At 38.1% G+C, this 23,823-nt stretch overlaps 1 protein-coding gene across 1 annotated transcript in view; it reads right to left on the bottom strand.

The window, feature by feature from the left end:
* GFPT1 (glutamine--fructose-6-phosphate transaminase 1) overlaps nt 1–23,823 on the bottom strand; it is a 67,180-nt gene that overhangs the window by 22,983 nt on the left and 20,374 nt on the right. The window contains exons 4-12 of the mRNA XM_082672068.1: nt 17,673–17,798; nt 12,059–12,117; nt 10,718–10,852; nt 9,260–9,321; nt 7,907–7,986; nt 7,654–7,707; nt 4,598–4,703; nt 2,667–2,830; nt 1,651–1,746 (exon numbers count right to left, since the gene is read on the bottom strand). Coding sequence (XP_082528194.1) covers nt 1,651–1,746; nt 2,667–2,830; nt 4,598–4,703; nt 7,654–7,707; nt 7,907–7,986; nt 9,260–9,321; nt 10,718–10,852; nt 12,059–12,117; nt 17,673–17,798 — 882 coding nt within the window. The remainder of the gene's footprint in view (nt 1–1,650; nt 1,747–2,666; nt 2,831–4,597; nt 4,704–7,653; nt 7,708–7,906; nt 7,987–9,259; nt 9,322–10,717; nt 10,853–12,058; nt 12,118–17,672; nt 17,799–23,823) is intronic.

The following is a 23,823-nucleotide window of genomic DNA, read 5'->3' on the forward strand; positions in this document are numbered from 1 at the left end:
GATTCATTCTCTACTTCCTCTAAATTGAACACTAAACTTGAAACATTTCAACATTAAACTGTGTTTCTAATGTCATTTATCATATTTTACCTTTCTTTAAATAGTTAATTATGTATTCACCCCCCTTCCAAGAACCTCAAGGAGGAGACCGCAGCAGAGACAACTTTCCTACAGTCCCTGATACGTTCAGCATGGTGCTCCACACACCATGTTCACCAGATGTTCAACTTATAATTCAGCCTTCAACAAATCTCTCCTGCTGAGAAAGAGTCTGATGCCTCCAGAAAAGAAAAGTATACAAAAACCGCATTTATTCAGAGAATCATTCTCTATCAGTTAGCAGGACGTGACATAAAAGAGAAGGCACTTAATATTATATGTATAACACACAAATTCAGGAAAAGATTGTTGCATACCAGATATAATTTCTCCAAAACTGATTCCTAACACTGAGAAGTTTAGCCCAAAGCTTGTTTGTTAAACTGCTTATTAAACTGGTCATGAAGAATGTTCCAAAAATGTGATTTAGCGATAGTTCATGGATATCCTATGACCACAGAAAGTCAATCTCAAGCTCATCCCACCAAGGTGCAGAAACTCCTGTGACACAAGGTCTAGAGAGAACTTCCAGAAGTAAGACCAGAGCTGCACTGTCACCCCACCTTAAACAGGCAGGAAGGTACAGGTTAGGTTATCCCATAAGGCACTAGACAAACACTTGGAAAACCTCTGGGAAGTTCACACTTCACTCATTTATAAACTGAGAGAGAAAACCTAGGCTGAACAGATACAGCAAGCTTCCCAACAAGGGGACCAGGTCCCATTCTTCTGAGAATTCACAGTGTTCAGAACAGTCCCGGTACATAGTAGGTGCCCAATAAAAGATTTTTGTAGTGAAAAGAAGTTAAATGTTCTTAATGGTACACTGAAGGACTTTTTTTTTTTCTCCAGGAAAATCACCTTAATAGTCCCATAACTGACAACAATTTTCAAATGTGACTTCCTAGGCATTTTTTATATTTTTCATAACCATTTTAGAGGTATGTCACTTACCATAAAATTCACCCTTTGAAAGTGTATGATTGTGGTGTTTAGTATTTCAGAGTTGTGCAACCATTACCACTATCTAACTTTAGACTTTCATCACCTCCAAAACACCCGTATCCATTAGCAGTCACTCTCCACTCCCCTGTCCCTTCAGCTCCTGGCAACCATTATTATTATTCCCTTATTTTTTATGGTGGTAAAATATACATAACATAAAATTTACCGTTTTAACTATTTGTACGTGTACAATTCAGTGGTATTAAGCACATTCACATTGTTGTGCAATCATGACCATCACCCATCTCAGAACTTTGGCATCGTCCCAAACTGAAGCTCTATACCCGTTAAACACTAACTCCCCATTTCCCCCTCTCCCCAGCCCCTGGTGACCACTAATCTACCTTCTGTCTCTACAAATCTGACTAACCTAGATACACCTCATATCAGTGGAATCACACACGGAAGGACTTTTAAAAGAGGACTGGGCTCCACTGATGGCTGGCAGCCATAGCTATTCTACAAAGGACAATGAACCCTATAAGGCTGTCAACGTCAACCCCCATGAGAGACTTTGAAATAATAACATAATTCACATGTAATTACCAGTATAGTCATCAAAGTTGACTCTTCCTCTCATTGTGTTCACAACTGACTCCGGCTGCTCAAAAATTTCCTTCTGCATAAATGAACTGAAGTTGCCTAAAGTAATATAAATTGTATCATTAAAACAAAAATTAACAAGCCAAAGGATAAGAAATTTGTATTCAACTAAAAGTCTATCTCCTTTAATATAATCTTAGTAAATGAAATGAAACGAAAGGTCATGCAGTAGAGAACAATATTCATATATGACATTTTACCCAATGGGAAGAAAAATGAACAAGGAGGAAAAATACTTTTATTAACTTCATACCTAAAATATGCAATTATAGAAAAACAGGGGAGTGGGAAAAGCTTAAGTTTTAGAGTCAGATCTAGGTTTAAATCATGATTCTATCTTTTAATAGCTAAGCAGCTCTGGGAAATTCCTTAACCTGTAAAATGATCTGTTCTAGCAGCTATTTCATAGCGTGGTAGTGTGGATTAATATAGAAAAGACTTGACATATAGCCATTATGCAATAAACGTTAGCTTGTTTTTCACCACAACCCCATCAGAAAGGACAATAAAAACCACAATCACCATAATCATAATAGTTAATAGTAGCAAACATTATACAGAGCTCACTAAGCATGTCAGACACTATTGTAAGGGCTTAATCCCCAAAACAACCTTAGTGAGGTAAATCCTATTATCCCCATTTCATATATGAGAAAACTGAAGCACACAGAGAATAAGAGAGGAACAAAGAATAGAACACAAACTATGTTTATAAAGTATCTTAAAACATCAAGCACCACTTAAATAATTGATTTCTTTTTTCATGTGAGAAACAAGAAACCGTGAATTCGTTTGAAGAAGTATTGTCAAAACAGCAGATAATTTCTCCAAAGAATCATCCCCCTTTCTGGGGTTATCCCTTCACTAATCTGTATTATCAGATTCCTACACCAGGTCAGGAAGGAGAAAATATCCTTTCCATTGAGGACACCAAGGTGTAACAGGATAGAAAGGTTCACCCTTCATGATCTGCTGGAGTTCCATCTGGAGGGTCTGCACAGCTCGTCCAGGGTGATCTCCCGCAGTCCGTTTAATTCGATGGATAGAAAGACGGCCATCCACCACTGCAGCGACATCATCATCCTCGAGAAAGATGACACGATTGGTGTGTTCTATGACAGCACTAAAAATGTTCAAGGAGACAGTACAATCAATAATCTAGGATGATTATTATAAACACAACTATCATTAGGACAAAAGGACCAAGTTTAAATACAAAGTCTATCAACCTGCAATATCTCTGATAACTTTCTGGTTATCAATGCCATTCCCTACAGGGAAATGGAGGAGGGGGGTGGTCACTGCAGACAATGAAGAAAAGGAACTCTGTATGGCAACCAATTTGATGAGATCAGATGAGAAAGCATGCTTATTTCCTCCTCATCCTACCTATCACCAGTCCTCTAATCATAACTCCTAAATAGTTCCCAAAGCTTTTCTCTGTGTCCACCACCGCAAACCAGTTCAAGCTACCATCAGCCCTTGACTGAACTACTGCAGGTACCTCCCAACTTCCACCCACATTCCCTCTAACCTCCCTCATCCACTCTCCTTTTCTGCCAAAATGGACATCAAAAGACAACCCTAATCAAGATTTCTCCCTCACCAACACACCGCTCAACAGCTTCCCTTTAGCTCTTAGGAAAACAGCAAAATGCCTTTACCATGACCCCTACCTCTTTCTCTGGCCTTGTCTCCCACCAAACTTCCTCTCCCTATTCCAGCCACACTCACACCCAGCCCAAGATCTCACAGGCTGATCCATCTGCAGAGAATAACTGTTCTTCCCTCCACCTCCTTACCTAATTAACTCCTAATATCTCCTTAACTCTCAGTTCAAGCACCATTCCCTTAAAGAAATGCACCCATAGGAGGGTCAAGTCACCCTGTTATAAGCCTTCTGTAGTTCGTGTCACAGCTGGAATTCTATACTTGGTGACCACTCACTAAAATGTGTCTCTCCCATTAAGGAAGAGCTCCTTAAGGACAAGTAATATTTTTATTCTTACCCGCCATTATCTCCTGAGCCGAGCACATGGCTTTGCTGGAAGTGTTCAATACGAACGCATGAGTGAATGAAAAGAGGCCGAGACACTTCTGCAACTTCCAGATTATTTAAGCCAAAACTGTCAACTCTGTAACAAACCTACCTAACGACAGCAATGACACATCTCAACACCGACTACATACCCTACACACCTGTAAAATTTAGAAAACACTGAAGCTTGTTTTCTCACTGAGATAATACATCCCCTGCAGTCGTGAACTGCATGATCATACATTTTTAGATCCCCTTACTTTCAGGCACAATGAATGATTCAAATAGCTGTTGGCGATTTGAGTGATTCCATTTTATCCTCATTACTATTCGTATTTCATTTATAAATGCCTCTAAGCATCCCCACTGCATTTTCTCTCAAAATGTCCTAGTCTAATACTATTTCCTATATAAAAGTGATTTTGCTGCCAATTACTTCTGAATTAAAAAGATATGTCCACGTTGGATTAAAACTACAATATAGATTAGCAATTATACTATAATTGGTATGCTCCTAAGCCATTCTACTCTCCAATCTAAAATCTCTCCTTCCTATAAAACCTGGGTTAAGGCTCTTAAAAAAAGAGGAAAAAAAAAAAAAACACGAGCTCAGAGTAAATACACTGGAACAAGTCTCAAGGACTTATCTCCTTTGTACACTGACCTACATACTTTGAATTGAGAGCAAAAACGTTCTAGAACACCATCTCCAAAAAGGTCACCTTCACATCCTTAATTAACAAAGTTCTCCTCTACAGCATGACTAGATATATATACAAAGTGACCTCTTGGTTTCTTGTAGCATGAGCAGTTTTACTAAGAATTCTCTCTGAATCAACCAAGGAAGCTCACCTCGCATCAGAAGCAAAGTAATACTCCACTGCTTTTTCTTCAACGGGGAAAAGGCAAGTTGTGCTGTCCACACGAGAGAGATTACAGCTTCCTTTCTTATCTTTGCCTATATTATAGAGTTAACAGAATCAGCACACATGCAGAAAACCATGGCTGATATATAAATATACATAATTTTCTACAAAATCAACAAAAAACCATAGCAATGCAAAATAATTCCAGCAACTTTTCAATGCCAGGTAGATCACCCTATTTCCATGCAATAAGCCAACAAGAACAACGGGCATAGAGTGGAAAAGCAACTATTAAAGACAGCGTGGCAGATACAGTGCTGTGCTATACGTTCTTTAATGTAATATTTCTTTTCCAAGTAAAAGGCAAATAATTAATGTCACTAAGTCTTTTTTTTAATGTATGTATAGCCTAATTTTAATTTAACTTCATACAAAACTTAATGAAATTAATACATATAAGTTTGTATACTTACACTTATCATTAAAGTTACATTAAAAATATCAAAACTGTGCAGTGAAAAATAAAATGAAGCCTAGTGGCATATTTTTATTATCTCCTAACAAAACTTCTCTAGATTTTAACAGTAAGTCAGCATAACAAGTCAAAGTTCAGGCTACACTAATTCTGATCTAAAAACAAAACAAAGATACTTATAAGTCTCTAACCATGGTATATCATACATGGCAGCTACTGCTAAGGACTGGAACTATAAACCCAGAACCTCTCCTTTCTTAAAATTGGATTTTCTTACATTACTTTCATGTCAGGATAAAGGATAGTCCTTTTGCAATGATAATATCTTTTAATTCTAGCACTTCAGAATTCTGGCATTTCTACTTAATTTGTCAAGTTATTGATGAAGAACTTTTTTCCCCTCTGCTTATTCACAACTGAAGTCAAAACCAGAAGGCATAATGAAGTTTGACGAATTTGCCAAATACAGAAAATACTATTAACTGAAGGCTATATAAATGTCACAGAGACAAAAAAGCACCTTTCTCTAAGATCAGGACATAGTGGACCTTGTAACCAATGGATACAATGGCCAGAGGATACCATAAATATACTTGTAAAAACTCATATTGTGTCCATCCTCTAAAATGCATGTCTATAAAAACTTGATAGTAATTATTCTTAGTAACCTACATTCAAAGTTCTCCACAATCCATGATTATTTGGTGTGTTTTAGGCATGAAAGTAAAATAGCTCTTTCCATCCAAATTCAATAGCAGAAAAGATACCACACTTTGAAAAACAAGTATAAGATGACATCCCAGAGAAGATAACACTATAAAAAGATAAAACAGATCAGTGTTTGCCAGGGGCTGGGTATGGGGACAGGGTTGACTACAGAGGGTCAGCTGAGGGAACTTTTTAGGGGATAAATTGTTCTTTATCTTGATTGTGGAGGTGATTATACAACTTTATGTGCTTGACAGAACTCATGAAATTGTACATCAAAAAGAGTGAACTTTACCGTATGTAAAAAGGTGAATTAAAAAACAGGCAAAAGGATAGGCCAGCACCTACATTTAAAAATTTTTAAATACAACTAGCTTTGGTTATAAAATGCCCTACTGGAGTTGAGTTTCACCATATTCTTTCTACAAATATTGGTTATTTCCTTCTTCAAGTAACAGGGTATATTTAAATATAATATTCAGAAGAATTCAAGGTATCACTGCCTATTTAAATGAAAAAAATATTACCACTTGACATCTATATGACTGTTACAATCTGTAAAATGTCTTCCCATCTACTGTCTATCTCCTCTGATTTCACTTAAGTGGAAACGATTATTATCATCCTGCTTTATTTGGTCAGTAGTTATACCTGGAGAAAATAGCAAATGCTTGAAAGCCAGTCCAGTGTTTTCCCCTTTATACAGCCTCTTCAATAAGAGGCTGTACTTTTTAAACTAAACTCTGCTGAGCCATACCTTATCTACCTACTAGGAGCTAGAGAAATCAGGGTTACTAAAGCACAACCCCTGATCTCAAAAAGATGTCTCACGATAAATTTTTCTTCCAACTTCTTAAGACCTTAGCCAATGTTTTTCCATTGCTTCTAAAAGCAGCCTAAGACATTGTACAAGGTAATATATCACATAAGTAATATATACACAAGCAGAATTATTAACAGAAATCTGGAACTCTGGATCCAAAATTTATACTGGTAGGCTAGTTTTTTTTCTGCAAAGAGAGGGAGGGGAGGAGGAAAATAAGTTCTAACATCTCAGGACTGAAGGTTATTTAAGGAAATAACTTTCTGCTCTAGGTAAAACAGTGAGAGCAGCTACTATCTAAAGATGAATAGGTTTAGAGTACTTTGCTACATCTTCTTCAAGAAACCAAGAATTATGCATGAATAATATGGGTTTCAATTTCCTGAATTTACCACTCCCTGTGTCTTTTACAGAGAGAGCTTTTAGGAAAAAAGTAAACAAAAATAACACACCATTTTCTGTCTAATTATATCAATAAAATGATCCAGCTTGTACAGCTAAAAAGATAAACTTCAAATGTAAATTTTAAAAAAACTCCAAATTCAAACAAAGCCCATCAGGTATCAAATGTAAAAATATAAACGTAAAATGTCATGCATAAAACAAAACCCATTTCAACATATTTCAGTTAAAAATTAGGCTAAATTATTCAAATAACTACCACAGAGGTCAATCTAGAATAGCCTAGCACGCAAACACAATGCTCTTTTCTTAATCTCAGCATCTTATTTATAATAATGTATCCTACATGGTTTTAATTTAAAACAAAGGAAAAACCTTTAAAATTTCAACTATTTCCTCAAATCTCAGAGATCTTAAAGAAACAAATTATTAAAAGCAGTTTTCTAAATGCCAAAAGCAGACAGACAAAATACGCTCCCACAAATTAGAAAAATAATGTCAAAATATGTTTCCCCATAAAATAAGCATATTTTTAGAGGCCCAGCACATTCATTCACTCCAAGAACAAAGAATTAGTAAAGAATGAACAAAAGAGGATAAGATTCCTCCCCATCATGCAGAGTGCATTTCCCACCTCTTTCTCCCTGTGATCCCCACCATGTGAATTTTGATCCAATCTGAGTCCTAGCTAAGGATATACAACAGAAAAAAATTCTACTCGTCAGAGAAATCACAAAAACAAATTCTTTTCATGTCTAGACAGAACTATATATATGAGTGGATCTGACCAAAGGGGCATTTAATCAATTTTAGGAAAACAATTCTTTGTAACTACTGCACTCAATTTATACATTTTTCCCATAGCATGATGTAGGAATAGTTTTTACCTGTTCTGTAGAGGATTGGAATGTGATCAGTAGACAGTTTATGTTCGCTTCGTACACCAATCAACAAAGGGCTACCTCGTCTGTTAGTACAAAATTAAACAGAATTAAGCCATTTTTATAAGTAATGCACTAATGATACAAAATTTAAATGATGAGGGAATGCTCTGCAAATAATGTTTAAACTCTCCCTCCAAGTTCGACTTCAGATATAACAAAAGAATGACATAAACAGAGTTTTTAAAAAATATTCAGAGGTCAGCCAACTATGACCCACAGGCCAGGTTTGTCTGTTTTTACTGGAACACAGCCATGCCCTTTCTTCTACACGTTTTCTACAACTGCTTTCACACTACGACAGCAAAACCAACTAAGTGGTTGCCACAGAGGCAACATAGCCCAGAAAGCCTAAAATATTTACTATCTGGCCTGTTACAGAAAAAGTTTGCGGACCCCTGCTCTATAATGATGCATTAGAAAGTTTTCTCCTTTTTAATGTAAAATGAAACCTTTCTTTTGATGTGTGAACAATATATGAACATTAGTCCCCTTGACTTCATTTTAAAGACAGCTCTCTCTTACCAACTCTTAGGGTTCCACACTGTTCTAAAAAGGACTTCATGATTAGGCTTGAATATCCCAGCAAAAGTAGTAATGGTACAATTATCTAGGACTCTGTCTAGAATATAGAGTTCTGAAAAATATGGATATTTTACAAAATATTCAACATCCAAATTCACAAAGTAACAATGGTGCCCCACTACAAACAAAAGGCCGATTATAAATGCCAAAATGTTTTTGCTTTGTTAAGGGATTCTGTTACATGGAATAGTGGTAAAACAACAGACAAGAAGGGCATATGAAAATAAATATAGTCGACCTCCCATATGCATGGGTTCCACATCTGCAGATTCAACCAACTGCAGATTGAAAATATTCGGGGGAAAAAAATTCCAACAAGTTCCAAAAAGCAAAACTTGAATTTGCCACACACTGGCAACTATTTACACACTACCATTTGCGTTGTATTTACAACTATGTATATAACATTTACATTACATGAGGGTATGTAAGTAATCTAGAGATGATTTAAAGTGTACAGGAGTATGTATCTAGGTTATACGCAAACACTACACCATTTTATATAGGGGACTTGCACATCCATGGATTTTGGTATTCACGGGAGCTCCTGGAACCAATCCCCCATGGATACCAAGGGATGACTCACACAAGTATCTCTAAAAAAGGACAGAGCCATTATGGTGAAGGGCCATTCAGAGTGTACAGGGGATAAGCTTAAAATGCTAAAGTTTCAAAATACACATAATTATTAGTCATTATAAAATTTACATATACCTTGTGCCTACTGCTTGGCCAGGAAAATGAACACTTTTAAATACAAGTGCAAAAGCACCTTCCTATAGAGGGAAAAAAAAATGCATTAGCATTATATATTATAATCAATTATCAAATGTGAAATGCCTAAAATATACTGGCTTCAGCACAGAAATGTTTTGTTCACACAGCTACTCTTTTGCACTAGTTTATAAATGAGTCTGAATTTTAGGTAGACACTTACTCCTGAGCTTTGATGTATCCAAGATCCACTTTTTAACCAAGCCCACTCTTGAAATAGGCTCAGTAGATAATAGCTCCTAAACAGACCATTTTAAAAGACACCTTTGTACACGCTACCAATACTTCTCAATAGGTACATCATATCTCCCATACTATGCATTAGTAAGGGAAGGGCAGAATCAGAAAAGATCCCAAGCTCCATATCCAAAACCCATTCTCTGGCCCAGTAATTTTATACCACTGTTAACTTCCATCCTTTTTGTCCTTGATATTGGAGACATAAATATACACAATCACAATTATTAACATGCACACCATACCGCCCCCCCTCAACCCAAACTCCTCAGGGACAGGGCCTAAGGAAATCAAGAATGAATAAAGGAGGAACACAAGGTAGGAGAAGGAAGGAACAGAAAAACGGCTATACGAGTACAAACAAGAAAAGGCTGGGAAGGCACACTACTCTGCCTTGAGTAAAGAGAAGTTCTCTATCTTCTCTACCTTCCTGACTCCTTTAGCTGCAGACATCATAAGATTTGGGTGGAGATGGGAGGTAAGGGTTGGACCTTCACAGAGAAGTAAAGGGCTTTTAAATGGAAAAGCCAGAGTTATGAGTGGGATGGGGGCGGGGGTGGAAATCACTATGTATTTGGACCTTTGTGTATCTTTGATATCTTTAATCTTTAATTAGGACAACTGGGATGAGATCAAAAACAATACCACTTTTCTCTCGGGTTGGGAAATAATTTTCTGTAGAGGTACAGGGCCAAGGAAAAGTCCCCATAAGGAAAAATGAGTTGACTGTACTGGCTGAGACATGCAGCCATTATCCCAGAATAAAGAGTGTGTATTTCACCGAAGCTACCCTTCGCTAAGTTACTGACTAGAAGAACACTTGAATGAGCAGGAAGCAAGAAGGTGATGAATCCCCAAGTGTGTGTACTGTGTACACATTTGTGTGTGGTGTGTATGGGTTTATGTGTGTGTATGCATAGTTTTTGGACAAACTGCTTTTGGATTATTTTTAGTTCCCATGACACTAAACTACAGTGAAAGAAGTAAAATCATTAAAACAACAGTCTCTCAAAATTATTCAAGTTGAATAGTTATATACATGGGAAATAAAAGCAAAAAATACTTAAGAAATAAGCATAATTCCTACTTATCAAAGTTATTTTTAAGCGTTTATTGTGATTAATGTCGGCAATAATCATCTTTAAAAGTGTGGTTTAATACCAATTGTTGGATGACTCTCTCCACCAAGGTAGTAAAACTTGTATCTTGACTTTCCCGATTGTCATACATGTACTTAACAAGCTTGGCAATTGTCTCTGTGTCTGTTTCAGATTCAAAGTCATAGCCTTTGCTTTCCTGTAATTAGAAAGGAAAAAATTTTTGACCCATTCAAGGAAATATTCATAATATCTAAATCTTTTCTACACAATTCTTCCTCAAAAATCTCATTACCCAACTTCTAGTCTCTTTTTGACCACCACACCCTGAATACCCACTCTTTAAACTTAAGGTCACCATCTAATTACGGTGAATCCAAAATAGTGAGGTGATCAAACATACTTATAATTATATAAATCTATATATGTTATATATGAATTAAATACATTTTAAAATAATTAAAATATAATGAAATATATAACATTCACAAACCACTAATTCCATTATGAATATAATGATTCCTTCTTTTTTTTTTTATAAATTTATTTATTTATTTATTTTTGGTTGTGTTGGGTCTTCGTTGTTGCTGCGCGGGCTTTCTTTAGTTGGGTCGAGTGGGGGCTACCCTTTGTTGTGGAGCACAGGCTCTGGACGCGCAGGCTCAGCGGCCATGGCTCACGGGCCCAGCCACTCCGCGGCACGTGGGATCTTCCCAGACCAGGGCACGAACCTGTGTCCCCTGCATTGGCAGGCGGACTCTTAACCACTGTGCCACCAGGGAAGCCCATGATTCCTTCTTTAATGATGATACTTCACTGTCCAATACAATGGCCATTAGCTATAGGTGGCTATTTAAATTTAAAGTGAAATAAAATTTCAAATTTAGTTCCTCATTCATCCTACCTCAACAGCCACATGTGGACAGTGGCTACCATACTGGGACAGTACATGTACAGAAAGTTTCCATCACTGCAGAATGCTGAACGGGACAGCTCTGAGAAGTCACTCATGAAGTCATCATCATTACCATTACTATATACTACACAGCTATTTAGGGCATGGAGCCTTCATTCAATCTGTCTTGAGTCCTCTAACACCCTAGAATCTTTTAAAAATGACACTGTCTCTCACAATGCAAAGACATCCCCCCAAATTCCAATTTTATTTAAGCTTTTGGGTCATTTATAATCAAGCCAAATAATTATTTTCTTTTCATATAAGAAACAAAAAAGTTCTACTGTCAACAAAAAAAAGTCCAATAAACCACCATATCCTTGTAACTGTCTTAGGAATTATTTGATCACATCGAGATAGGATTTACTGCACATCCCAACAGACAACCTCAATGCTCTCATTAGAAGTATTCTTCAAAGACTGGTAGTCTTTTTAGGTCACTTTACTTACCAAAAACTTCTTCAAGTCTTTGTAGTTGGTGATGATTCCATTGTGAATAACAATAAATTCTAAAAGAGATAAAAGTATTGATGACCAAAAAGTTATAGGTCTAATAAACACTATAAATTGCCATTACTATTAAGAGATTTTTCTCAAGTCAAAAAATTTGTTACATGCTATACTTTCAGCTGTAATCAAGTATTATCCACTTTTCATCATCAGATTACCCTCAGGTAGATCAGCAGCACAGTTCACATGTAGAAGCACACAGTGCTAAGAGGTGGGTATGGTGGGTTAATATAATAAACTGGAGTCTAGAGACATCAACTTCAGTTGTGGCTAAACTACCAGTCCAGCGCCACTACGTAAAAGAAGCAGGTTCCTTGGGCCACTTTCCTCATTTGCAAAATGAAAGGGTTGAACTAAATAACTATTATTCTCACTTCTTTGTTCATTCATTCTTATGCATAAAACATTCCTAAGTTTAAAGAGAAAGGCTTCATCCAATTTACACTAAATGAGTTTAAAACCAAAGTTAAAGAATTGAGAGAAAACGGACAGTTACTCAGTTCTATAGTTTACTTATCTGAGGCCCAGAAAACTCCCAGAATGTCAGATAAACTAAAGTTAAAGAAGCATTTCAAGATCAAATACAGATGACAGTGGGATAATTTTCATCTTTTTTTTGATTAAATAACTTTCAAAAACGTAAGAATGTGCAATCAGGAGTTGACAATATTATTTGTAGCCACTGACAGTGTATGTAAAGTAAAGGCAACTAATGTGGATTTCTTATTTAAAGTTCATGTAAATCAGGAGAGAAATTACCACTAAATTCAATTTTATATCAAATTATCAAAATGTTTTTTAATATACTTAAAGATCTGACGTTAAGTGAGCTTGAACTGAACACGTTCATTACAAACCAAATGTTAAACACTTCACTAGATTTCTAAGAAAAGATACCACAAAATGATACTACAAAAATAAATCTTAAAATTTTAATGCTAGAACACAGGGAATCATAAATAGCTGATATAAAGCCTAAAATTAAAGCCAAATTCTCAAAATATAACATATAGTTTTTCAGAAATCTTTTATAAAGACCTTGTCAGTATTAAAAGTTTGAGTAGTTAACATTCTAATCCAATAATTATGTGAAGCATGAAAAACCTAAAAAGGTAGCTACTGAATTAAACTACAAAATCTTACCTCAAAGGGATATATATACACACATACATACATATAACTCAAAAATTTTGTTAAATGTTTATATACAGGAAGAGATGGAATAAGGAAGAGGAAATAAGATAGACGCTAGACTTATTTTAGTATGCCTTTTTTATAGGTATGACCTCAGAACTATGCAAATATTTTAAATAGTTTTAAATAAAAATTATTTTTTAAAGAAAATCAATTCCTAAAACTCAAAATAAAACATATTAACATAATGCTATACCCAGCTAGTAGAACAATTACATACAGAGGGATTATTCCAAGTGACTCCAAAACATAGTAATTTGATTATACATCCCTAGAGAGATATACCCTAAGGACAAAAAAAAATAAAAAACAGTCAACATACTGTTATGGTAGTGTTGACATTATGATTCCATGGTACACGTAGCATCTGATAGATCAAATAAGTATGTTGCTGGTGTTAACTAAGTTTTTAAGTGTGACTGAAAAGAAACACATAAATCAATGAGGTTAAGTAAAAACCTTACAGCCCTGGATCTGAATTGAAAGTGTTAGCGTAAAATTACGTTGTGTTTTCTCTTTAAATTTACACATGCACGTACACAGAGGTATATATATTTCCTAGCTCTGCTCACTGAAAAGGCCTAGGTGCAATGAGCACTTCTAAGACCTGGTTTAGTCTTTTTTTTTTTTTTTTTTGGCAGTGCAATATAGAAGTACATGGTGGTGTTACTAGCTTGAGATAACAGAAGTTTTAAAAGATGACCATTTACTATCAAGTAGCCTCATAACAGAAATGTATCTCAAGTTGCCAAGGCTGTAGAAAATATGCAGGATGGGATGGAGATTATTCTTGTGTTTAACAGGGTAAAAGAGTTAATTGCTAGCCCAGCACTATAACTGTACTTATTTGGAAAAAAAACTGGTTTGTTTCAATGATGGTTTCATCTTTCATTTCTTTCAGCTGGGTGGGAAATAAAAGGACACATGCTTTCCTGAGTTTTACGTGTTCTTGTTAATACACGTTTTGTTTCCATTAAGCCTGCAGGAGTCCTCCTGGGTATTTCTGAATTGTGTTGTGTACATGTGTGCCTGAGAGCTTGTCTTCTTACAGCATTTAGTTGCTGTTTGCCTTTTTGTTGGATAAAATATTAGCAATGTATCCTTCCCATATTCCCTGCCATCAAACCTATTATGATCCAAAATCCTCATCAAACATCTGGTTTTAGAACTTCAGAGATGGCAGTAAAACAAAAAAAATCCTTGGACAAACCATCCCCTCCGTAAGCATGGGCCTATGCTGAAACTTTCCCTCACAACTCTACATTTCTACTTCAAGTAACTGACCTTTCAACTCTACCCATTTAGAGGAACAAACCATGGAAAGGAGGTACATATGTTTGCCCTCTTTCTATAGGCCTCATCTTCAAATTTTAGTTCTGTCACACAAGAAAATCTCACTCTGTCCCCTGTGTCCTTTTCTAATCTTGACAAAGAGCAAAGTTCCTTCTAGAGCTATCCATGCTCCTCAGATCTGCTGTGTGCGCTGTGCGGACTCCCAGTGAAGTGGAGGGTGAGAGCAGGCAGTAGACTCTAAGGCACTTTCCTCCACGTAGAATGGCAGGTTGTCCCCCCGCACTCTCCCAAGAAGATGGCCTGATGCATCCTGGCTCCGTGTTCACACAGCTTGTCACTGCACATCTACGCCTTCGCTATTCAAACGTGCGTGGCTCTCTAGCATGACTAAATAACACGGGAACAATCCATCTCTAAATAAATACTACTGACTGTGCTGTTTCTTCTAGAGGTGCCTCTGCTGATGTATTTCTAAGCCATACCAGTCCTTCCAGTTTCAGTGGTGGAATGTGGCCCCCTAGTTACTGTTGGGGGTTACTTTAACCATAAGGTAAACCCTTCTCCAACAGTTTCAAAATACTTGTGACTTCAGACATCAGTTCAGAGAGCTTACACTTTGTCGGCCTTCACCTGCTCCTTAATTCTCAACACTACGAGGTGGAGTTATCAATGAGATCACAGAAGCTACTGCTGGAAAAGTTTGTAAGACAAAAAGTCATCACATGTTTCTTGACTGTCATAACTGAGCAATGTTTTCTGAGTCTGAGATGTAGGCTTTGGAGGAGTAATGCTAACAAGTTATCTGAGTATCCAAGAGTCTGAAAGACCTCTCCGGAAGTACAAATATATAACAAAGAGAGAAGACAGTCATCAGGGAGGATGCTTACTTACACAGTGTAACTTGGATCTGATCGTTCTCCTGGCACAAAGGAGCGAGTACTTTCAACAGGACATCTACGTACTAAGAGGTGGTATGGCAATTAACTTCAGGGCAAAACTGAATCAAGCATTCTGTATTTTGGAAAAAAACTTCGGTTTTTTTCATGGAAACTAGATACTCTTCTCTAGTTTATTGAATTTTAAAAATGGAAGATCCTGCATTTTTAAAAGGCCTTTTTACATGAAGTAGAATTTCTAATTGACAGATCTAGAAATCAATCTGAATTGGACAAACTATGGATTCAACATGCAGATGAGATTTCCTCCTACGGTTACCTTGAAGCAGATTTGATACCCACCCTCAAAAGAATCCTATAAAAAAACAGCTTCAAAACCCCTTTTTAATCACAATAGTGCAGCAAAACCAGAAGTAAACAACTGCCTGTTAACCTGTTATTTCAAATATCGACTGAAAAGCCAACAGGCATTTTTTTGTGCAGCTTTTTAAAACACTGTTAAGTTGAAACATCAAATCTGCACAGCACCATCCCTTCACAGAAGGCAAGAAACTGCCAGCACATCACGTGGGAGGCCGTCCTTGGTGCTGTCGGCCATGAAAGTGGGCCTCCTTCAGGATCTGGCTGAGGTGCAAGCCAGGGCCTCGGCACAAATGCAGACTGCCTGGCACGGGCTCAGGGTGCTGGCGCTGGGCCCGGCGACGAGGTGGTTTAAGCCACTTTCTGGCCCCCCGGCCCTGGCTATTGCCGCTGCTGCCGCTGCTGCTGCTCCCGCCACTATCACTGAGTGAAGACTCTGTGTCCCGGGATCGTGAAAGACAGGCTTTCTACTACTCCTTTTGGTCTGGGGGGGAAGATGGTGGTCTTATTCACTGCCACCCCTTCTTTTCCTGGGGCAGAGGCACTGGCTCACAGCAGCTGATGGAGGGGAGCGACGAGGCACCGCAAGAGGAGGGAACAGAGGGCGCTGTGTTTCGGTGGTCGCCACGCCCACCCCCTCAGGCCTTGGCTCCATGGTACCCACCGCTACTTCCAGCATCTGCTCCGGGCCCCCCATGTCACAGCCACCACGGCACCCAGGTTTATAGTCTTTAATTATCGTTTCCACTGAAAGAAACTAGGACTCCTTAGAGAAATGGCTGATTCCAGGTTTGGGGCAGGATTAGATAAACCTGCAACATCTTGAACTACCAGAAAACAACAAAGACTACTGAGCCTACTTGGGTCACATCAAAAGGACTCAGGAGTCAACCTGAATAAGCTCCCAATGACTAAAGATGGGAAGTTTTGTGCATCAATATAGATAATTACTTCAGTGTTTTGAAACAAATGAAATATTTTAAATCCATGAATTTATAATAATACAGTAAGTATAAAAAGGAACTCTGTTCACATTAGAACATTAGAAGCGCTTCATTTGAAAAATGGTAAATAAAGGGGAAAAAAAATCAAACATTTATCTTGCCTTTCCTATACAATCTGTACATCAGGATAATCAAGTGGTTAACATGGAGAAGTTTCTCTTTATAGAAGTATTTTAGATAATAAATGACGAAGGAAAGATTGTATTAGACTATCACCATTTTATAACCCCTAAAGAAATAATTAATATTGGCAATGATTATCAATGACCTAACACAAAAAGAAAAACATCCAAACATTACAGGTACAAACAAATACCATACCAACTTATAACACATAGAAGGGACAGAGAGTTATGTGAAATGACACCACAGGATGCAAGCCATTAGCAAGATCTAGACTGTAGGAAACTCTACAGGACAAACAATAGAGTAAACTGCAAGGAAGAAAGGAGAGAAAAGGAAAAGTCTCTTAGGAGACAAATCAATCTACTAAGTCCTTGCCTTTTAGAGATACACACTTACATAATTACTAATTCAATGCTATGATATCTAGTTATCTGTGATATATCTATCTATATGATATCTATTGGCTTCCAAAATAATCTGGGTGGGGTACAGAAAAATATAACTGATTATGTATTGATAAATGTTAAAGCTGGGTGATGGATATATCAGGTTCTGTATGCTCTCTACATCTGAATATGCTTGAAATTTTCCATATTAAAATAATGAAAACAGAGTTTTCATTCTTCTATTATTGGCCCTCTACAAACACTCCAGAGCATGTACAGTCTGTCCTGTCCATACCATTATTTTTATCAGAGCGCTGGGGATGGCTATTGACAGGATTGGGTTCGCCATGCGTTGCCCAACGGGTATGAGCTATTCCAAGGTGTACATCAAATTCTATATCCAAATCCATATCTTGTTGTTCTGAAAAAGATAAAATAAAAAACTTCAATATTAAATCATGCTGGAGAGATAATGCTATAAGCTAAAGTTAAATGTAATTATTACAGTTCTGCTCACCTGGAATATATAATTATTGAAACTGAAGATCAGGCATATTCAAAACAGTAATTAAAAGACTTACAGGAGTTAATGCTGCTGAAATATTTAGGGCAAATGGTTCCAATAACAACCAAAAAAATGTATACAAAGAGACAAAGCACATGTGACAAAATGCTAACAACTGGTAAAACTAGATGAAGTATATGGATGATTAATGTACTATTCTTTCAACTTTTCTGGAGGCTTGAAAATGTTCAAACTTATGGTCAAAAAGAGTTAAGGTGATTTTTTTAAATCTGTATTTAATCCTTTCCTTGAAAAAAATCAGTATCATTTTAATTAGACATGTAAAAAAAATTCATTTTCTCAGGCTTGCCTGGTGGCGCAGTGGTTGAGAGTCCGCCTGCCGATGCAGGGGACACGGGTTCGTGCCCCGGTCCGGGAAGATCCCACATGCTGCGGAGCGGCTGGGCCCGTGAGCTGTGGCCGCTGGGCCTGCGCATCCGGAGCCTGTGCTCCGCAACGGGAGAGGCCGCAACAGTGAGAGGCCCGCGTACAGAAAAAGAAAATTCATCTTCTCAATGCCACACAACATTATGAGTGCAATTTCTTTGGTCCCCAGTGAATGTAACCATATCTCACACCATAAACTGCAATTATGAAGAGCTTGCATAATCAAAAAATAGTCCTTGAAAACAAAGCAGCACTATGAAAGTATGAGGTTATGGGCTGATGTTCCTCTGTCTTGCAAAGCAGCTATTCTAATTCCTTCTCCTTACGAACTCTCTCTTCTTGCTTCCTCCAGGGAAAAGAAAAAAAAAAAGACAGTTCTAGTATAGCATCTACCAGTAACGTCTCCTTCTAATTTCCTAAACAGAAATTTCATTTGGCTAAGAAACCAGGTAACAAACCTTATCAGAATTAGGTCTAAATTAAGAGCAAAACGCTCAGAAGTGTGAACAGGAAAGTCCACGCATATTAGTACGTAGTCTTTGTAGATTTTATCCTGGTTTAAACAGTGGTCATCCTAAAATACAAATCTGATAAAGAAACAATGCTTAAAATCCTTAAATAGACTTCCAGTTGCTTAAAATGTGGTTTGCATCCCTAGCTACCCATATGAATCATCTTAAACCTGGTCACGTGGATTTAAAAAAAGATTCTCAAATTCTAACATACAACCAGAGAACCATTTTCTCACAAGATAAAGCCCCAACACCTTTTCATGGTATACAAAGGCCCTTCACCATCTGGCCCCCACCTACCTTTCCATCCTTCTCTCCCAACCCTCTCCAATCACTCCTCGAAGCTTTCAATGCACCTTTTACAAATAACAACAGCTAACATTTAAGGAGAACTTACTCTGTGCAAGGTACTACAGACATCTCCCCACTCTATCCCTATCACTGTGGCCTAAGCCTCCATCATCTCTACATGGACTACTAAACAGAATCCTAACTGGTCGCCCTGTGTCCAGTCTTCCTCTGTACAATCGAACCAAAGTGATCCTCTCAAAACAGAAGTTAGATCACGTCAGTCCCCTATGCAAAATGTTCCAGTGGCTTCCCACGACACACAAAGTAAAATCCATCATTCTGAAGACCCTCCATGACCTAGCCGTCAGCCTCCTCTCTAGCCTCATCTCCTGCCACTCTCTCCCTCACTTACTGAGCTCTAGCCCCACTGACTTCCAGCTATAAGCAGGCCAAACCCACACTGAATCTACGCACTTGGTGTTCCCTCTGCCTAGAATTCCCGTCTTCAGACAATCACGAGATCTCTGCTCAAATGTCATCTCTACCATACTTTTTCTTCATGGCACTAATCATTACCTAACGTTATTTATTGTTTGTCATCTGGCCCTCTCACTAGACAGTAAGCTCCACCTGGGCAGGGAGTTTGCTTATCTTTTCTTTGTCCTAAGGGCTTAGAACAATGGCTGGTATATAATAGGTACTCAATAAATATTCATTTTGTTATTGAATCCTCACAATACAATTAGGTACTGTTAGGTACAACTGTCCCCATTTTACAGATAAAGGAACTGAGGCTTCACGAGGTCACAGAACCTGCCCTAGGTCACAACTAATAGGAAACAGAGACAGGATTTGAACCCAAGAGTGCTTGACTCCAGAACCTAAGACTAAAACCACAATGTATACTCTGCCATACTATTATAACATTTATGACATGTTGTCTACCCGGCTTCTGCCAGAATTTAAGATCCACAAAGGTAGCAGCTTGTCTTATTATCTTTGAATTGTAAGCACTAAGCTACATAGGACAGATACTCAAACTTTTGTTGGGTAGTTCAATCAATGGATAAAATCATCAATGTATTCTTTTCTGGCTTAACTGTGTTCTGAAAAATTAAGGCGACCTGATAAATGACCTCCAGAAAAGTAAGGATTTCCATTTATTACTACTTAACAGGCAATGCAAGCAGTGAAAACATTTGACTAGTTTTTGGGGTTAACTATAATTAAAAGCAGTATGTGCCCCCACTTGCTGGCAAGAGAAAGTACATTGGAGAAAGCAACAAGAGTCTATAAAATGAACTCATTTCAAATTCACGGTAATTACCATACCTATTTCACTGTTGCCAAAGGAACATTATCTAATGACTAATAAGAAAAAGATCATTGCTATGACAATACGCATATTCCCCGCAAGAAATATTGCATGTTTTATAAATTAATCAGGGCTCCAATCCTGACTCTTCCTATCCAGTGTTACTCCATTCTAAAGCCCCTTGTTGAACCTTAAGTCTAGATAACGCTACACTCAGTTTTCTCTCCCCCGCCCGCCACAAGCTGCCAAGCAACACTGGAGAAAGTCACAAAATTCTGTAAATTGAGTCCATTTCAAGTTCATGGGTAATTATCAAATCTATTTAACTGTTGCCATTTAAGGAACACGTATCCGTGTTCCCTATTCACTAAACGGAGAACTCATTCAATTCCCCAACAGCTCATGACATTTTTTATACTTTTTAAGCCTCAATCCTACCTATATCATCCCTCAATCTACCTTACTCAGGTTTCCCCTTCACCTCATAACTCTGTTTAAATTAGCTTTTCTTTTCCCTTTAACTCCTGTAAAGATTAACTCCCCACCTGTGCCTTGACCTTTCTGAGCTGTAACGCCTCAATAATTTCCTTTCTTGCATCTTCTGTCTTCCCCCCACCCTTATTACTCCCAAGGTTCCTTGCCCTCTGTGTACCTATTCTCAGATGTCATCTTTCTTTTTTTTTTAATAATTCAAACATATTTAATTTGCTGGTAATGATGAAACACTCAAATACCTACACCCAGATAACAAATGTTAACATATAATCATTTGTGCTTTACATCTTTAAGACATAAATTATTTAAAAAATCTTTACTTGTTGTCATGCCCTAGAACAGCAGTCCTCTTCTGCCTTTCCTCTGCCCCCAAACTTCACTGCTTTTACTGCTGACACCATCTAATGTCAGTACCTGCTCCTCTGAGCTTCAATTTTCTCATCTGCAAAATGAGGATGATAATTTCACCTACTTCATGGGTTATGACGAGGACTATATAGAAGGCACCTAGTAGAGTGCCTGGGACACAGAAAGCAATCAATAAATGTTAGCAAGTATTATCAAAGTCAGGAGCTACCAAAAAGCAATCTAATGGTCTTCTCTGAGATGTCTTCCTTCCCTTTTGTCTTAAGAGGTTAAACACTAAAACTTGCTGGGAATAATAAAATAAACATCACAAACATCGAAATAACCACACTCCGACTTAACAAATGCTAACGTCTCACCATTTATGCTTTAGATCTTTTTTAAAGCCTGAAATGTGGGCTTCCCTGGTGGCACAGTGGTTGAGAATCCACCTGCCAATGAAGGGGACACGGGTTCGAGCCCTGGTCCGGGAAGATCCCACATGCCGTGGAGCAACTGAGCCTGTGCGCCACAAATACTGAGCCTGTGCTCTAGAGCCCACAAGCCACAACTGCTGAAGCCCACGTGCCGCAACTACTGAAGCCCACGTGCCTAGAGCCCGAGCTCCGCAACAGGAGAAGCCACCGCAGTGGGAGGCCCGCGCACCACAGCGAAGGGTAGCCCCCGCTCCTCGCAACTAGAGAAAGCCCACGCACAGCAACAAAGACCCAACGCAGCCAAAAATAAATAAAAAATAAATAAACCCTAAAATGTAAAAAAATGCAGTTGGTGCCTCCTTTATACCCTGCTCCATCCCTTTCCTCCCCAGAGGATTCACAAGAGCTTTCCCACCTATGCCTTCAAATTTCTATTATGCTACTATATTCATAAATTATAGTGTTCTTTTTTTTTAAATGGTACAATACTTTGCATATCCTTCTCTAGATTGCTTTTTTCACTCAACATTAAGTTCTCAGAAATTATGCATGTCCCCACATGCAGAACCAGATCCAGTACACGTCTTTCAAAAGCTACACATGGTCATTCACTATCACATACAATTTATTCCAGGTTGCTTCTAAACTTGGCTGCAATGCATCTTATTGTCATGTCTCCTTGTCATAGTGTTTCTTTTGAGTACCTGCCCAAGAGTGGAAGTGCTTGGCCACAAGGTATAGGCATCTCCCATTTAGACATTGCCAGATTGCTCTTCCAAGTGATTCATCAGTTACAAACTCACCAGCACTGTCTCCAAGTGACCCATTCCAGGAAAGGGGTCACTTTCCTGCAGGAGGAGGCATGTTTCAATATGGTGACATTCAAAGATGGTGATTCTGGTCACAATCTGCCTTTCTAGCCTCGCACTCATCTACCAACAAAGTAGATTAAAAGGACCACCTACCATTCCATCAAACTTGCTTTCCCTATTCTTATCTTTTTCCAAGCTAATCTACTCAGAAGGTCCTCCCTTCTCACCTTCACTGCCCAAATATAATTAGCAGCCATTCCTTATGTATCCCAAGTCTTCCTAACTTGTGGGAACTAGCTCTCCCCTGAATCTTAAACCAATCTGTTTATTCTCTCCTGTAGAACCTACTATAATCAGCCTGGTAAACAGGATGCAGTACACACATTAGACCAAATATTTATAACCACAGTTTTTGAAGTGTAGCTTTTGGGGGTGTCTGCTTTATCCCAAGCTAATCTTACCCACAATACATAAAAAATAAGTACTGATTTAATTTGTTAAGCAAGTACAGTTGACCCTTGAACAACACGGTGGGTCACGGGTGCTGACCCACCCAGCAGTTGAAAATCCGAGTATAACTTATAGTCAGCCCTCTGTGTCCAAGGTTCCACCTCCATGGATTTAACCGACTGTGGATGGTGTAATAATGTAGTATTTACTATTGAAAAAAAATTCGCACATAAGCGGACCTGAGCAGTTCAAACACGTGTTGTTCGAGCATCAATTGTACCACAAAGCTAAATGTCTGGCTTATGTGAAAATTAAAAATGACTAAATCCATCGTTCTCCTCTTCCACCTGCACTTCTTTACAATGATAACAATGGCATCCGTTTGAGCAGGTATATAAAAAACCTACTGTTTTCTGGGTTTTTTGTTTTTTTGTGGGGTTTTTTTGCGGTACGCGGGCCTCTCACTGTTGTGGCCTCTCCCGTTGCCGAGCACAGGCTCCGGACGCACAGGCTCAGCGGCCATGGCTCACGGGCCTAGCCGCTCCGCGGCATGTGGGATCCTCCCAGACCGGGGCACGAACCCGTGTCCCCTGCATCGGCAGGCGGACTCTCAACCACTGCGCCACCAGGGAAGCCCTGTTTCCTGGTTTTTTAGAGGATTTTTTGAAATGTTTTTTCAATCAATCTACTTCAAAGTTTTTGTTTTGTTTTCAAGTTTCCTGTGAAAAAATAAAATGTATAAACATAATGTAATGAACTAAATACTGTAAAGTATACGCTCTTTAGTGGAACATGTATCTCTGGCAACTACTTTATGCCAGGGAAGTAAGAAAATCA

The sequence above is a fragment of the Grampus griseus genome (assembly GCF_964374135.1).
Source record: "Grampus griseus genome assembly, chromosome: 15".
NCBI lineage: Eukaryota > Metazoa > Chordata > Mammalia > Artiodactyla > Delphinidae > Grampus > Grampus griseus.